Source organism: Telopea speciosissima, chromosome 7 (assembly GCF_018873765.1).
Source record: "Telopea speciosissima isolate NSW1024214 ecotype Mountain lineage chromosome 7, Tspe_v1, whole genome shotgun sequence".
NCBI classification, from domain to species: domain Eukaryota; kingdom Viridiplantae; phylum Streptophyta; class Magnoliopsida; order Proteales; family Proteaceae; genus Telopea; species Telopea speciosissima.
In genome coordinates this window covers 1573642-1591862 of record NC_057922.1, presented here as the reverse complement: position 1 = coordinate 1591862, position 18221 = coordinate 1573642, and the positions used below count along the sequence as shown (strand labels likewise).

At 37.9% G+C, this 18221-nt stretch overlaps 1 protein-coding gene across 1 annotated transcript in view; it reads left to right on the top strand.

Moving 5' to 3' along the window:
• The window catches only part of LOC122666704 (protein TRIGALACTOSYLDIACYLGLYCEROL 5, chloroplastic), a 31736-nt gene extending 24568 nt beyond the window's left edge, over positions 1–7168 (top strand). The window contains exons 2-3 of the mRNA XM_043862752.1: positions 786–936; positions 7044–7168. Coding sequence (XP_043718687.1) covers positions 786–936; positions 7044–7137 — 245 coding nt within the window. The 3' untranslated portion in view covers positions 7138–7168. The remainder of the gene's footprint in view (positions 1–785; positions 937–7043) is intronic.
• Positions 7169–18221: the final 11053 nt, after the last annotated feature.

The window sequence follows — 18221 nt, the reverse complement described above, 5'->3', positions numbered from 1 at the left end:
TTCTCACAAACACACACTTGTATCTAATATCGTACATACTTGTCTGTATTTAATTGGATATACGTACTTATTGAATCAGTTGGGGTTTCATCTCAATTTTTGTCTGATAACTAATCAGATTTACTTGACTAGTTTGAGCAAGGTCCATTCATATATGCCCTTGCTGCATTAAGAACCCTTACATTGACATCCCTTCTGGGGCTATCTTATGTGGCCAATCAAGGGGGAATCTCTTCTGTTTTAGGTTAGTTATATTTCAATTGCATTGCACCTGTGTATACTTGTTATCTGATGCAATGATAAAGATATTGGCTTTAAGCATATGGTCTGCCAACCTGTGGTGTCCCCCCATCCCCCCATCCCCCACCGCCCCCTGAAAAAAAAAAAAAAAAAAAAAAAATCTCGCCCAGGCATGGGAGGGGCAGCATCTGCAATTTTTGATAAGTTGGTTTTAGACTATTGATGAAATTAAATGAGAGCAATTCAAATGTTTTCTTTTTTACATTGCTAATGCCTTCTTCATGTCAGTCGGGAAAAAAAAAGGGGAAGAAAAAGGTTCTCCTGGAGTTATGTCTCTTATATTCAAGCCTTAGGAAAAAAGAATTGGCAATGTGAGACTATTTTGTTCTAGCGAATTTTATGATTATATTTTACTCGTATACTATTTCCTTATCTGCATTTGAGGGCTGAAGAGATATTTGTTTGCAAGTCTTGGCATAAGAGGGGGGGGGGGTGGTCTTTGAACTTGTTTGGACGTTGAAATGGGCTTTTCTTTTCCTTTTCAGGTGTAGGCGTTGGCCCTGGAATTCCTGGGCTACAGATTGGTTTTGGGGTTGGTGCTGGATGTGGTGTTGGTTTGGGATTTGGATATGGCATAGGGAGAGGAGTTGCACATGATGAGTACCGACGCCACACTAATGTGGGACTCCCTTCTCAGTAAGTATTTCTGTTGAATGTCTGCTGGTCCATTAGATTGATTCCGACATCATTCCATCTGTTGAATGTCTGCTGATCCATATTATTGGTTTCAACATCATTTATTCCATGTTACCAATGAAAACGCTATTTATAATGCATTTCAGTGCTCTCATGCCGACTTATCTTTTCTGGAAATCTATAGTAAAGGGGAATGCGAACAAGAAATTGTAGAATTTTAGAACCAAAATTAATGCATACCAAATTTAAATTTGGGCCAGGTTTTAGTAATGGTTTGGATTTGGTCCTAGTTTTTTGTCTTTATTATTTTAATGGGCTGATGAAATATAAAGCTCAAAAGTTAGGGTCTTAGGGTTCACGAAAACTAATATTTTATTAAGGACCAAGTTTTCCTTCAGCCACCGTGAATGGGAATCCATTCACCGCGGGAGGTTCAGATGTACGCGGGGGGTATCGGGAGGGTATTTTGGGGAACATACTAAAAAACCCTATAGGAGTTTGTGAACCCTAGGATGGTGCGGTGAACTTTTCCGCCTTGTAGTGGAAAACTTTTTCCATTTATTAATTGGTCCTATGGCTAGAGTCATCCTTTCCTATTGTGAGTAATATTAGGCAACGAGAGTTCTTATTAGGAAAGTTGGTTAAAAGTTTTTATATTTTAAAATACTATATTTTATTACCGGGAAAAGTCTGGGCACACTGGCGGTGTACCGTAAGCTAGCACCTTCTTGTCTATCTCTTTCTTCCCCCCCTTCGAAATGACCCCTCTTGATGCAGATTCATCACCCAAATGGGCTTACTTTATTAGGAATAAGTCTAGGGTTGGGTTATATACATGTTGGGCCTTTGATCCACGGGTTTTCTTTGTAATAGGCCACTTTAATGGGCCTAAAATATGGGTACATAGGTTGCATACGGGATTAGCCCTATACTTAATATTATTTAAGGATTGGGTTAGGCCTTTCCTTTTTAGTGTAGGAGTTTAATTTTGAGTCTTTTATATAAGGTTGTAAGGGGGCAAACATTGAACACGAATTTGATTAATGAAAAGCTTTTGCTTGCTGCCATTGCTGCTGCCCTGCTCTGTTGAGTGTCGCCTTGTGAGTCATATCAAGGTGAAGGGACTGGTGGATCTCCAGTTGACTCCTTGTGTCTGGTAGTACCGGGAGGATCTTCTACTCATCTCCTTGCAACTTGTAGATCGGGAGACCCTATCTTCTTCAAGCTACTGCTACTGTTGAAGATCTATTTTCAAGTAAGTAGTTTGCTATTACAGCATACATCCTTCTTCTTCTAATCCTCCAACCTAAGCCTACCTATCTCCAATCGATCCTCTAAACCCTAGTTCAATCTACACCCTGTCTAGCCTACCTTCTTCATTCGTCATTAATACCATAGATCCATTAGAACCCTAAAACCTGCAACTATTCTTCTTCTCTTCTAGAAGGTCACATATAAGGTGATTTTCGTAAGAATTCTGCCCAGCCAAATCTAACCGTTAGAATCATCTCAAGTTTAGACCTAATGTTCTTGAACCTAATTCATGAACTCAATTTCAGTTTGGTGCAATTCTGACATGCGAATCTGTTCCTGCTGTGAATTTCCAATTCCACCCTTATTGTTATATTGTTCTTCTGAGGGCACAATCAATATACCTATTCTGCTGATCTGCTATTGCTGATTCTTATAAACTAAATTTATATTCGATTATTGAACATAACCCTAATTTCTGATCTCTGAATTTCCTGGTTAAATTACTGTTTTGCCTTTTTCCTAGTTGTACTAGGATTCCCCCATATTAGCTGATCTAACCATTGGATCAATTTCAGCTTTTCAGCAATTGTTCTAGTCCCTATTTGGTAAACTCATAAGGAATTTGGGATCATTCTAATCATCTATTTTCTGTTATCAAGATTTTCCCTAATCTGAACCATCCTTTGATGAAGAGATCCTGGTTTGGTTCCTAGTTTGAATACTCGAATCTAGGACTACTTTACCTCTGCTCCTGTATGATGCTCCATCTCATGCCCCTGTTGGTGCATTGTGCTAGTTTACCGGTGTGCCTATCCCTCTCCCTTTATTACTGGTTGAGTTGCTTGTAAGGAAACTAGTTTAGCTGTCCTAGATTTAGAAGATTTCGTTTTGAGTTATTTTATTTATTTTTTAAATAATATAAATAGATGTTTCCACCCCTTTCAATTATGGTGAATGTAATGAATTGATTTTGGTTTTGGAAATGTTGGTTGTTGCTAATTTTGCTAGAGAGCTTTCTCTCTCCCTCTAGGAGTAGTGAGGAAAGACATGTATAGTATAGGCCTTTTCTCTAGTATGAATTCGAATAGAGCTGATTGGAGGGCAAGGATCCATGTAGCTGATCCTATTTAGGTGGAATAATGCCGTGTTGCTGTTGATGATGTTGTGTCCTTTTACTTTTACTATTATTATTAGAGAAATTTACTGACCCCTCCCTTGTACTTTGCCCTAATTAAACATTCATCCCCTCTACTTTCAATTATTACTCCCCCCTCCCCTACAGTGTATAATCTATTACAATTAGACCCAGCCCATTAGTGTCCGTCTATTAAGTCGTGACATGGCCAAGGAGAGGAGATATGCCAAAGGATTTCATCTTCTGTTCTACAGAATTGACCTAGAGTTTGAAAGGAACCAATCTCAAGCATGGTGAATCAACAGTGTTAAACTTAATTGGGCAGCAATTTGGATTTTGTTGTACTTAAATCTTCAAATTCTAAGAGAAGATTTTATAATCCTCGATACGCTGTATGCACTTAAATTTTTTTTTTTTGGGGGGTTTTTAGTGCGGGGAGAGTAAAAAAAGAATAATGTATGCATTTAATTCGCTGTAATACTTCCTCAACTATGCATCTGTCACTAAAACCATCACTAGATTCTCATGAAACTATAGGTAAAGCTAAAAATACATCCACAATTGATCCACTCATTAATTAAGTAGAGTGGCATCTCTGAGCAACCTTAAACTAGATAACCCAACAAGTAATGCTAACAATATCTAGCTTTAATGAACCTAGACATACCACCATTATTGAAACACTTGACTTCTTAAAACAAATTGAGAATAACGAAAATACCCTGACAACTTAAGACTACTAGGACATTCTGAACAACCTAACATAGTCAAATACCCCTATTGCCTAGATTAATTAGATTTTAGCTGAAATAACTTACCACAATAAAAGAAAACGAAGCAGCAACCCACTGGGACATCTAGGACTCAGCAAACTCTCTTTCAGATCCTTGTAACATTCAGTTGGTCTGCTAGACTCACTAATGGCTCCGTTTGGGCGAATGCAAGAATGGTCTGCTTGTTCACAAGTTAGGCACACTTGGTGGTTCAGTGAGGAGATTGACACAGGCCAATAACAGTGATTGAGTCTTAATATAGCTTAGCGATGAGTTTGGCAATCAACTGTTGATTGCTAGCCATGTAGCCACCTTCTGGAGAGGATTTATTGAACAAATGGAGGGTTTCTATAAAGACGTAAGAATGGATTTACCAGGGTAACACAACTTTAATTTTGGAAAGGGATGGAATTGGGCCATGGATAACACAACTTTATTGGTCAGCTGGTTATATGGCGTCTGGCTGTGACCATGGTTGGGTGCTCCCTTATCGCTTCCTGTGCTTTCAGCATTGGAGTTTTATCAATTACTGGGCAGGATGGAGAGGAATAAAAAAGTGGCAATTTTTAGGAAATTGCCTGAGTAGCTAAACTGTTTTGGTGGCCGGACAACATAGTTGACCTGAAATAAACTCGCTTTTTAACAGTCACCTGTAATGTGTTTCAGACACCTGTTTTGCTTTCCTATTTATTGGTTAGTGGTCCACCTGGCTGAACCGATGATGCAGAGCTACAGCCCTACATCCGCAAGAAGAAGAATAAGAATAAGCTGCTGTCCAAGTGATATATTTTATGTTTTGAGTTGAACCGGTCCAAATTGGTTCAACCTTTGGTCCAGTTTAAGTGACTTGAGTCATCTTTTAATTAATTATGTAATTTCCTGTTTTTTGGGTCCATACCACATTCCCACGATTTAGAGAGGAGTGTGGATGAGATAGGTCGGCCAGGGGTAATTTAGACTTCTAGGCTAACTATGTTTTAGGCTGTTAAGCCCTATTTAAGATTAATGAAATCGTGGAGCACCTCAACTCCACTTTTATGAATTAAATATGCTTTCAGCAAACTGCTCTTTCTGTCTTGAGAGTTTTGCTTTGTGTTTGATCAAAGCAAGGTGGGATTGGTGTTTGATCCAATCGACACCTTGCGGTGTGAAGCCCGGTGGTTCGAACAAGCTTCTTCTCAATTATTCTGCTGCAAGGTTCGAATTCTCTTCAAGCTGCTGCTGCTATCTACATTCCCTGCATCTCCAAGTAAGGTCACCCCCCCATCCCCATCTCTTCTCTTCTAAACCTTCCACAGCCCAACCCTCACCTCCCCCTTTTATTTTCTTCAATTTCCTTAATCCTAGTTCACTCACATTCATTCACAAACCTATTCCACCATCAGAATCCATTTAAATTTGAACCACAGCCTCCTCCCGACAACCCTCACTCGATCCTAACCTCTGCCCCATCCCTCCATCAAAACCCTAACTTCCATCGATTCCCATTAAAACCCCAAAGCCTTAATTTCCTCACAGTAACATCCAGCCATCACCTGCCCCCCAAACTTTGGCCGAGTGTCCCTCTCTACCCCTAGGGAACTCGATCTGAACCCCTTGTCCTAACTCCATCCCTTAATCCTAGATCCCCTCACTCTCATCTTTTCAAAAACCCGAAACCCTAATTTTCTATTTTTGAAATTCTTATTCAAACCTCACCAAACCTAGCTCTTTAGACTCCTCTAAACCTGCCCAGCTTTACCATATCAGATTCACCCCCCATTACCCTAACCCTAACCCTAATTTGGACTAAAATCCCAATTTCTGCCCAATTGGACTGCCTGTTCATAGCAGATCCTGTTGCTTGGCTCCTAGTTGGTTTCCTTGCGACCTAGGACTAACATTAATCGGAATGAGTCTCTAAACATTGGATGCTGGTGATTTGATAAGTCAGGCATATTTACTGATAAATCGCAGTATGATGAGCTCTCCTTGGACTGATCATTCCTCATTACCCAGGAAAACAATCTGCAGTCCTTTCAAATTAGCCACCCAGTGGCGTAGTGTCCTGGTGTGGATCGCGGATCAACTGATCTTCATGGGACTTCTCTCTTCAGATGTTTCCCTATGTACCTAAGAATGCTGAAACCATGCATTAAATGATTACATTATTCCTCCTGCTGAAGTTTGGATTACTTTTGTCAACAAAAGGAATATAACCTGGCTTGATGCAGAGAAGGTTTTGGAGGGAATGAGCTCATGGGGACCAAAGGTTCCTACGTCGTCAAAGCGGTTTCAAGAAGCTACATCTTGGAGCTTGTAGGTTAAATAAAATGGTATGAATTTTGGGGATCATGCTGAACCAGCATAAGCAAAGGAGATAACACACATTTTGGGTAAACTAACCATGAAGAACTCAAGGGGTTGAATGTTACAGAGACTGATTGATACAGAATAAGACAGCTCAAAAAATGTCTTATTCCTGTGAGATGGTGTGGTTCTCAAATTGGGCCTTATTTAATCTTGTGAGCCTTTGTATCAGTGAGGGGCTTGTCTTGAGAATAACAACTCATTTCCTCATAACTTTATCTTTTTTACCCACGAGGAAGAAAATGACCATCCGTTTCGGTTTGGCTTTGATAGAGAAGTTGAAGTATCCAATTCCATGGTTTTTTGAGCTTCTCTACAGTTGCCATCCCCGACTATTCTTTTCCTCGGGAAAATAAAAGGGGGGGGGGGTTGAGGAACTCCATTTGGCATCTAGTGGTAGTTTAAGCACATAGCATTGCTGTTTTGCCTTGTACATGGAGGTCCTTCCAGGTTTTTTTTGTTCAGGACTTTTATATGTTTTTTTTTAAAATATAGTTACCATTTTATTTGCTAATTTTGTTGTGGAAAATAACTAATTTCTTTCTTCCCCCCCTCCCCCTTTTTTTTTTCCCTTTCCACATTTCTTGGAAATGTAGGGGTGAAATTGGTGCTCTGATTGATGAAGTGGTTATAAACACCAAGAAGTTAATTAGAGTAACTTCAAAAGAGATTGACAAGTGGAGAAGATGAGAGTTTGGACTTGGTAGTCTTGCATGATTCACGTGAACATCTAAATCATATAATATTTGTCCAATTTATTTGATTACAAATTGTTAGAGATAACTTTTTTTTGGTAAATTTTTGAGAGATTTTAATTACATATCCCCTATGCAAACTATTGCTTTCAGTATGATGAAATCTTTTTTTTTTTTTTTAATTTTTAATTTTTTATGTCTTTATGGCCAATATGCTCTACTGATGTGCTAGGACAATATATTACCATGTACCAGAGTACTCTCCTTAGGCGGAGATGCTCCATGATGCATGAGGGCATGAATCTACTCTTAACAAAAAAGGGAAAAAGGGGAAAAAAGGGAAGGATGAAAGGCTAGTTCTGGACCGGCGGGTCTAGACGAAAAATGAGAGAAGCTCACAGATAATTTTCAGGCATGTTACATGGCAGCTGAGCTCGTTTCTGTAGATAATGGAAAAGCATTTTTTGTTTTATATTTTAAAATTCAAAGATGCGACTCAATAATCATTCCTAAAACTGGTGGTTGGCATAGCGACTGTTATTTTATTTCTTTGATCAGCAAACAAACCAGGCCTGGTCACAACTCACAAGTCTCCAATAAGGACTTTGTATGATGCGTTGTATATATATATATATAGATATGGGGGAATGTTTTCTGTGCCGTAGCGTAGGCTGTGCCTAGACACATGGATTTGTCATTTAGGGGGTAGGGTGGTCATTGTGCCCACCCCCATTTGCTTGGGCGCAGCCTGTGCTGCGGCATAGAGAACAACGCCGGTCATTTGTGGGGCGTGCAAGAGTCCAAGGAAAGAGCCATCAATTGTGGATTGCGAAGAGCCAAAGATCTAGGCCTCGCAACCGAGACTATTTGGGTTGATAGTCAAAATATGGTGGATTGATTGATAAACGATTGTGAGGAGGGATTGTAGGAGATATTTTCGATCTTATCGGATATTAAAACTCTAACCAAGTTTTTCTGTAAAGTATGTTTTATCAAACAATCTTATGATGTAGCATTTATAGTTAGAATATAGAAGATTCACTACAAGAAATATAATTTTTCGCGACGGTAATAAATCGTCGCCAAAAAATTTATCTGTCACTAAACTAGAAGCGACGGAATTTAACCGCCGCTTCATCGGCTAAATCAAGGCCGGGAAAAATAGCGACGGTAAAATTGCTACCGACTAGCAAAATACTTTTTCACGACGTTTTTTTTACCGTCGCGAAAAATACATTTTTCACGAGGCTTTATGTTTCCGCGCTAAAAATATATTTATGGCTACATTTATACTTTCGCCGCCATAAATATATTTTTAACGACGAAACATAAAGCCTGGTGAAAAATTTATTTTTAGCTGACGGTTTTAATAGTCACTAAAAATGTAAATATTCGACGACGTCTTTTGTATACCGTCGGGAAAATATAATTTATACGACGGACAATTAAATAACCATGGGTAAAAATAAATCTTTAGCGACGGTAAACATATTACCGTCGGCAAAAATTGTATTTTTTTTTCCATTTATATGCTATTCATTATTTGTAATTCGAGAAAAGGAAATTTTCACCGCAATTTACATCTATATATAATATTCATTCCATAAAAGAAAACTATTAACTACAAAATCCATATATTGTAGTTAATTCATTGCTTTTCATTAACACAAAAACTCAAAAGGCTAGGATTCCTTTAAAATTCACTTTCAATCAACTCTCCACCAATGTTGTTAACCAAAACACCAACAAAAAAACCCAAAGAGAAAAAATTTCTAGCCAAGGAACATCATAATCTAGTACTCCTTCTAATAAAATACTTCATCACCGTTGCTCTCCACATTGCGATCAGAACATCATAGTTGGAACTTTCTAGCTTCTAACTTCATTGCACCTGAAGGAAACATAGATGAACAAATTACACATAAGTTAAAATCCTTTGAAGGACTAAAAGAAACAAAAAGGCATCATCTTCACACTAAGAAGTGGCAAACCATATCCAACCGCCAAGTCATCATCTTGACACTTTAATTTCATTGATAATGCCAAACCAAACTAAACTATCATTTTTAATCACTAACACCACATTTAAGTGAATATAGGTTGTATTTTCGACATCAATTCCATAAAGTTCAAACAACATGATCGGAAAAATAAAAAAAAGGAATCATGATATATATTCCAACAGAAAAAGGAAACAAACATGTCCAGGAAGAAGGTGACTAAGGTGATCAGCAAAGTGCCTTGGAGATCTAAGGAAAGTACAAAAGCAGGTGCATTTTCATCTCACTTAAACAAAAACCATGACATTGTTGCCACGGTTAGTATGCTAAAAGAGTCACCGTCCTCAATATCCTCAACCGAGCACACTCGCCTTCCATAAGCACCCAAATTTTTTTATTCAAGGGAATTGCCTTAGGATTTCACTTTGTACATGGAAAAGGAATACATGTATACGTAATATAAAAACAGTTCTCCGATCATTTCTAAGTAGGAAATAAATATGAAAAAAGATTCAAGAAAACCAAAAAGTAGATGAGAACAGGTTTTTCCAATATCACAACCCTGGTTTGTGGAAAGGATTAGAAGATGTGTCTAAGGGGTGGGGGTGAGTGAGTGTGTGAGTATGTGTAGGGGCAGCAAGGAGTATGTATGGTTTGTGTGTATTTCTTTATAATGTTGTTATTGCATGGGTTGCTGGCCATGTGGCTACGAGTGTGCTTGGTTCAGATCCATGTGGTCTCAACCATAGCTATCAAAGGGAAGAGAAAAAGTAAAGAAGAAAATGAAAGCAGAGTAGAATGGGAAGAAGAAGTTGAAGGAGACAAAATATAAGAAGTGTTGCGAAGAGATGGAGACGGAGCGCTGCATTGCAAAGTGCCTTCCTCTTTCTCCCATGTGTGTTGTGATTCGGTGGTAAAGAGAAGACTAAAGAAAAAGAAAAGAAAAGAAAAACGAAAAAGAAGAAGAGGTAAATGATGATGGTGCTTGAATTTGTGTTTATTTGTATTCGAAAGGTGGAGCGGTGCTAATCGCCCATTTCTTAGACACTTCGCTAGATTATCAATCATATGGCCGTGCTCACATTCGCCTAATTCATGCCCAACAAATTGCATGTATGAAGTGAGTGAGATAGAGAGAGCTTGGAAGAAGATTAATAATACATATAGAAAACAGAATATCTATATTTTGCCTTTTGATTTCCCCAAATTTCAGCATCGGATTAAAAGCTATTCTTAGAGTGAGTGAGATCGAGAGAGCCATACCTTGTAACAATCTTCAAAGCTTTAAACCCAGGAAAAAATGCTCAACAAAATCCTGAAATGGAAACATTGCACACAACCTTAAATAGAGTATGTGTTTTTCATCTTAAAAAACCTATTAAATATAACAGTGCTCATTCCTCAAAGTAAGCCTGTAGGAAGGGCTTTACCACAATTGAAAGAAGAAAACAAAAAATAGAAGGGTTTTACCCCGAAATGCAAAACCAGCCCTGTCCATCCCATAAGGTCCCCTTGAGATTAGCCATGTGGAAAAGCAATAAAGTGTGCATCTCAGCTTTATATTCCACCATGTATAACACTTCCCACAAGTAAGGATAACACTTCAATTTAATCAAGCCTCATTTTGCCACAACCTTTCCTCTTTGGAGTTTACAAAAAAAAGAAAAGGGGTGCACCCAGGCATGAGGCTCCTCTGTTGGAGTTAGTAATTTGATATTTGATATTTTGTCATGCTCTAATGTTTCAAATCAATCAACAATTTGAAAGAATATTATATGCTATAACATGAGCAGCCCTGCTATTGAGGATGAAGACTGATTTCAAAGAGCTTCTCTCTCTCTCTCTCTCTCTCTCTAAAGCTAATGTAGTTTGGCTTCCACATTGACAGAATGAGGAAAAATTCTCTTTCTCGGTAATAGATTTGAAGACTATATGAGATTGTGAGAGGGTTTTCATTTTCTCGGCAGAGCCCCTGTTTCCCACCATGGTTCCTTCTTCTTCTCTCTTTTTCCCTCTCCGTGTCAAGTTAGTTTTCTCGAGAAAGATAAAGAAGAAATTAAATTAAATTTTTAAAAAAATGATTTTTAGTAGAAAAACTGTGAGAAATTAGCCTGAAAATAAAAATAAACAAATAAATTTACCTTCCGTCGGCTTCTTATTTATATATTCTACTGGTTTTGTAACCCGACTTGGGGGCGGTTTTAGGTTCCTTTCCTTCTACTAGAGAAGCATTTCTCTTGATCCTAATTTAAAAAATAAAATAAAATAAAACTGCATTACCACCTAAATCTAACACATAAACACCAAAAACCTGGCCGAATAGAGAGACTAAGTTTCTAAGTTGCGTGGTTTGGGATGGAAAGAGAAGAATGGGGATAGTGGTTTATTATAGTAGTGTGGTTTATAAAAGGAAGAACTGTGAAGAAAGGGACCCCATGCTGCCCCTATACATACTCACACACTCACACTCACCACCACCCCATGCGCCCCCACACACACTCACACAAACACTCACGCACCCCTTGCTGCCCCTACACACACCCACACACTCACACTCACCCCCACCCCATGCTGCCCCCACACACTCACACTCACCCACCCCTTGCGGCCCCTACACACTCACACACTCACACTCACCCCCACCCCATACTGCCCCTATACACACTCACACTCACCCACCCCTTGCTGCCCCCACACACACTGACACACTCACCCCCACCCCATGCTGCCCCACACACACTCACCCCCACCCCATAAAGACTCACATATGAGATAACAAATGAGAGTAATTCTAATTGAATAAAAATGCCTTCTAATATGTACCCTTACTAAGCCAAGATGAAATGGTTGAAAACATGAGAGGGAGGGAAGGGGGGGGGGGGAAGCCATAAACCTTGTTCCAGCTCTTTTACTCATTTATAGATAACTAACCTTCTTTGGTGCAGTTTGAAAATTGGAATTGAGATTAGACATATACAGCATAAAGGACTTATTGGATCAACAAAGGGGGAAGGTTAAGACAGAGATAGCATACCATCACATCCACTCACCATAACAAGTGCAGCTCATCCACAATCATATCAGACAAGAGCCATATAATATTGGTAGGTCAAAGCATGATTTAATTATTTCTGGTAAAAATCCAATAGAACTTGGTATTGTCATCACCTAAGACAGGAAGAAAAGTGAGAGATGTGATATGCTCAAAATCATCACAATTACCAGAAGATAAATACATGCAACTTAGCGAGCTCATCCACAAACTCTCATGGAAATATATAAAACCTAGTTGTGGGTCACCTCCAAGTTTGATATAAGTTGGACCAAGTTAGAGCAGACGGTCTCGCAACCATGAGGTAGTTCCTTGCCTTCTATTTTTCTAAAGATAGAAAGCATATAAATATCAAACTGAAATACAATTTGTATAAACTAAGATACAAGAAGATGTGACACATCTGTGCATATGTTGGAGTGTGCATATCACTACCAATAACTAAATGAAAGTAAAAATGTACATTAAGAATGAAAGCAAGAAATGTCACTAAGAACACAAACGAATTGAGTCACAAAAATTACTTGCTTATCTTCTTGAAGCCTCCAATATATACCCACTTTGCATTGTTTTAAAAAAAAACATGAATGTAGAGAAAGAACAAACAACCAATTTAAAAAAAAAATGAAACATAAAAAATTCAATGAGTATACTATGAATTTAAACCACCAAAGAGGAGCTCTACTCATTAGTTATTGTTGCAAAAGTCCCACTTGAGGGGTTGAAGGGTTTGGGAACCAAGGTCATCGAAGAAGGGGAGTGAATTACCCCTCCTGGTTTTGTTAGGTAATTTTTTGGTTTTTGATCATATTTATGTATTTCAATTGTCTTTGTTTCGATTTTGCAACAATTTTTCTACCGGAAATGGATGTAATTTGAATTATAGGGCATCATCATCATCCTTACAGAGAGTTCTTTTCTTGAAAGGAAAAAACAAACCTTCCGCTCAAAACCATCTCTCGCCATTCCCCCGATGGACCGGTGCTAATCGCCCATTTCTTAGACACTAGCTAGTAAGAATTAAACCCGAAATGCTTATAACTTTAAGATATACAAATGCTTTAAACCCTAAAAAATTAAGTTGTACAAATGCCTATAGCTTTAAACATATACAAAGCTTTAAACCCGGAAAAAAATGCTCATAAAAACCCCGAAATGGAAACATTGCACTCAACCATAAATAGAGAGAGAGAGAGAGAAAGAGACAAACCTCTGTTTCCACCGTAGCAACTGCTCAAAAGGGGGAGGCGGTAAGAGAGAAGGGAGTGGGAGAGGGGTTGCGAGAGATGGGGAGGCGATAGTAGAGAAGGGGGTTGGGGCTAGGGAATCAAGGAGGTGTGAGTCCGATTGAAGGTTAGGGTTTCATCATGAGAGAGGATTTCGAGACTGAAATTGTTGGTGGCGAGTTTGAGGTCGGAAATGTAAATACTCATCGTAAAAAATGAGGTACTACAAGGAAGAATGGCAAGAGGCCTCTAAAGAGGTAGCTTTTGATCATTGATCTCCATATTCTCCGTCGTGCGAGAATGGGGTAGAGATGGTCGGGTAGAGAGGAGAAGAGAGAGAGATGTTTCAAGCCGGAATGGAAAGAAGAAAGCGGAAGATAAGGTATCCCTCCAAAAATTTAAGGCAATTTAGGCGGTATCTATTCTACCGTGGTTACGATGATATTTTCAACGACGGTATTTGCAAATACTGTCGTTAAATATATATATTTTTCACGACGGTAATAATTATACTGTCGTCATAAATATGTTCCGCGACGGTAATATTAATAGTGTCGTTAAAATTACATTTTCTCGCGACGTAATGTTATACTGTCATTATAAATATTTAATCGACGACCAACGTTGGTACCGTCGTTAAGATTCTATTTTTACGACGGACTTGTTACTACCGTCATTAAAAATGTATTTTCACGATGAAAATATATAATCTGTCAGCCAATTAGATTTTCCACGACGGTACCGAATAACCGTCTGAGAAAATAATATTTTGCTACGATACTATAATATCCGTCATTGAAAATGATATTTGGCTACGGAACATATTTCTTACCGTCGGCAAAAATATGATTTCTTGTAGTGATTGGTCTACCTGTAAACCCAGTCATGTTGATCCAACCAGTTTGAGTACTACTGCATTACGTACAAACCATTAGATGGTAGAGAATAGGGCTGCAACAGGGTCAGGTTGGGTCGGGCTTTATAGAATCTTAGTCCAACCCTAAGTCCCCTTAGCTAGGCCCAGGCCCGATCCGACCCTGACTCAGGGCCAGAAAAATCCAACCCTGACCCACCCTCAGGGTTGGGCTGGGTTGACCCTGATTGGCCCTGATCATGGGGAGGGGAAGGAAATGCATGGGCTGGAATGGGCCGAGGAGAAAATTATCAATTTTACGTAGAATAACACTGTAATAAAATGTATTATATCACTTATTGTCTTCATATATAATATATTATATAACAAAAATGTGGGTGATGTTTAAAGTTTATAATATATATATATATCGGGCCGGGTCGAGCCAGGCTTAGCCCGAGGCCTCAACCCTAACCCAACCCGACCCTGACTCAGGGCCAGAAATTTCCAGCCTTGACCTGCCCTCAGATTTAATGCATTTTTTTTTGTTTAATGCAACCCACGCCAATAATTTGGTAATTTTAGTTGTTACCTGCCAGTTTTAAGTTATGCAGGTTGAGTATAAGTAGGTTAAACATGTTTGGCTATAGAAAGATGTCTTGTTTTGACTTTTCAAATGCAAGATCAAATAGAAGTCCAATAAAAAGAGCAAGGGACCTAGACATCCCATGCTCTGTTTAAGCCATACATTCTTTTCCCTTAAAAAAAAAAAAAAAAAACTATTTTCTGTTGGACAATTTTCTCAGCACTTCCTAATGAATTGTGATGATTCATTGGTACCTATCAGACTCAAGGTGCATTAGATAACTATACTAAGTATGGTTTGAGACCATTTTTGTTTCTTTTTCTTTTTCCCTTCTTTCATGGTTTACTGCTGCTGTTTCCTTCATAAAAACAAGTCTCAACAAAGAGACCTACTCTCATAGTCTGATTCCTTTATTCTCAAACCCTGATACCCATAGCCATCAATTCTTAATTTTTGTATCAAATCCTAGCCTAAACCTAGCTAGTTTCAGCCCAGTAACCTAAAAACTCAGTTTTCCGAATTGAATCAAAAAGAAATTGAACTCCTCTACGCACACACCAATATTTTTTTGTACCAATGATAACCGGAGACCTTAGACAACATAAATATAAGGAATGCCACACTTTATATTGGCTGCTACAAACAATGTAAGAAAGAGGGGGAAAAATTCCCAATTAATCATATCGAGTACACAATTTTTTGTTGGTATAAACATAGCAGAGCTTGCTAAGTGAAACTATGGTGGACATCAATCATGACAACATTAGCAGCATAACGTAGGAACACTTAATAACCCATCCCCGTAGCAAGGCCATTGTCAAGAAACATTAATAGCCGGAAAACAAAGACAGTTGTATAGTCAACCTGTAACAACAACAATCAGTAGAAGAAAATACAAATGTAAACGATCAAAACTTATGTATCCTCTGAAAAGCCCAATCTGCAGAAGTGAATAGTGTATCTTCAAGAGCTGAAAGCTCACCACAATCCATATATGCAAAAGGATATGAACAGAGATGATAAAGCTTCCAATTGATCGAAACAATGATTCTATTAAACAAATAGTTAAAGAATAAAACACAAGCAAAAAGAGAGATAGCAAGTTCAAGTTGCCAAAGGGAGAAAGTACTAAATTTTCATAACATGGCAAGTGCTTAGCTAATAATAGTGTTTACATAAAAATGAAGTAAGTTACAGTAACAAGAAAAACAATAACATCAAGATCAATTTGGAGGATACACACCTTTTGCGAGCATGGACAAGAAGAAGCCATCATACCTGCAAAAGAAACCTCAAAATGAATTGCAATAAAACCCTACAGTAAAATCACCTTGGTTTAAGATAATTATCGATTTGAAGAATACAGTTACCTGCACAGAACTGAGGTTTTGGCCTCTGATCGGCTAAAGAAAAGGAAATTTGTAACCAAGTGAAGATACCTAGTATAATGCATAATTAATATTTTCAATTTTCAAATACCTCATCTAAACTTGAAGGGCAATTCCATAATCAATTCATTTTTAAGTGTAATAACAGTGAACGTGTAGTACATATTCAAATTGGGCAATAAATTTTGAATTAAGTACACACAACATCGATAAAGTATAGACAATGTGAAAATTGAGAAAAATTGCAAGGATACCATCACTTAAAGATAGAGAGGTAATGGATTCTCAGTTTCTACCATTTACATTTCACATATAATGCATAAGCAACAAAATCAGCGCAGTTATTGACCTGCTACATTCATTTATAAGCCCCAATATTATACAACATGTCATCCAATAAAGCAAATAATTGTAAAAAAAAAAATAATATTAGAATTCCCTTTGGTGAGCTTGTCAGCAATTTTTGTGCCTTGTGGATCCTCTATAACAATAGACCATATATTATGTTGCTTTCCAACACTATACTTTAAAATGGCATGCAAACACATTCATTTAGCAGAGAAGGTCAAAGAATGCATTTCAAATACATACCCCCAAAGTTTCAAATACTCGGGATAAACCAGATTTTGAAAAATTGAAAGAAAAATGACAGTGTAAAGTAGGAAACAACACAAGATAGATAGAGAGAAAAAGAGAGAAAATAAACAAAAAAACAAAAGTACAAGATCTTATTGACAAAAGTTATGCTACACTTTTGCACTAAGAGAATGATAAGTCAAAATAGAAGTCAAGAATTTTCCTCCCTAAGTCAAATATCAACATGAGATCCACCAAACCTCACGGTAATCTTCCAAAAATAAAATAATAGAAAGGTCTATTATGAATAGCATCCTAAGAGAGCGCCACCGAAGCTCCCAAAAAAAAAAAACTTCAGAATGTGTACATTAATCTGAATCCATGACAACTTTCAACCAAGTGAATACTTTTAGAGAATGCCAAAATGAGAAGAATACCTTAGGTATCACTGGTATATACTTGCTTAGCCTCTGCATATGGAACATTAAAAGTTTATCAAACAAGGGTTATGTGGAAATTCTGATGAGCTTGATTGCTAGTGAGTTGAGGAATTGGATAGATTACTTACAATGATTAAAAGTAGTTCAGGCACACACCACATCCATGGATGGCAAAACTGGTCAGCACAGTATTAGCGACTCAGTGCTCAAATTCTGGGCACACACATCATGTCCACGGAATGTCCCTGCATTAGCGATTCAGTGCTCAAATTCCATTTTACAGTTTTCAGCAAATGGGAATTAAACAAGAATTAACATCATTTAAAAACATACCTGAATCGCCTGAAACTGCAGTTTGAATACAACTTTGATCTTACTCCAAAAAAAAAAAAATACAGCTTTGATCTTGTTCTCGCTCCTCCATCTCGTAGACTTGAACATCTTCGCTCACGGTTTCAGTTAAGCATTTCCCTGTCAAATCGAAGCTTCTGGTCTCACAACCAGAATATCTTCGGTTAGGATCATACTTCTCAACCAGAATATCATGGATTAGGAGTTTTTTCTGGATAAGGAAACTAAACAATGCAAGATTAGGAAAGCAATTGAGGGGAAAGAATTTAGAAAAATACAGATTCGAGCAATGAAGATGAAGGAATAAGGTATTAATGGAGAAAATATATCATAAAAGATATTTTTGAGAGAATGTGTGTTTCAAAAGAAAAAGGAAAGTAAGGAGAGAGAGAGAGAGAGATGGAATGGAGGGAGAATCTAGACTTTCCTAAAATTAAAATGCTATAAAACAAATGTATGTCAGGCAGTCAGGCAGTCATGCATGTATAAAATGAATATCCAGCTGATCCATTTAGTGATAACTGTTGGGCAGTAGACTGAAAAGGGGTTGGTAAAAAGAATAATAAGAAGACAATCTGACGCCTATAACACATAATGAAGTTCTAAT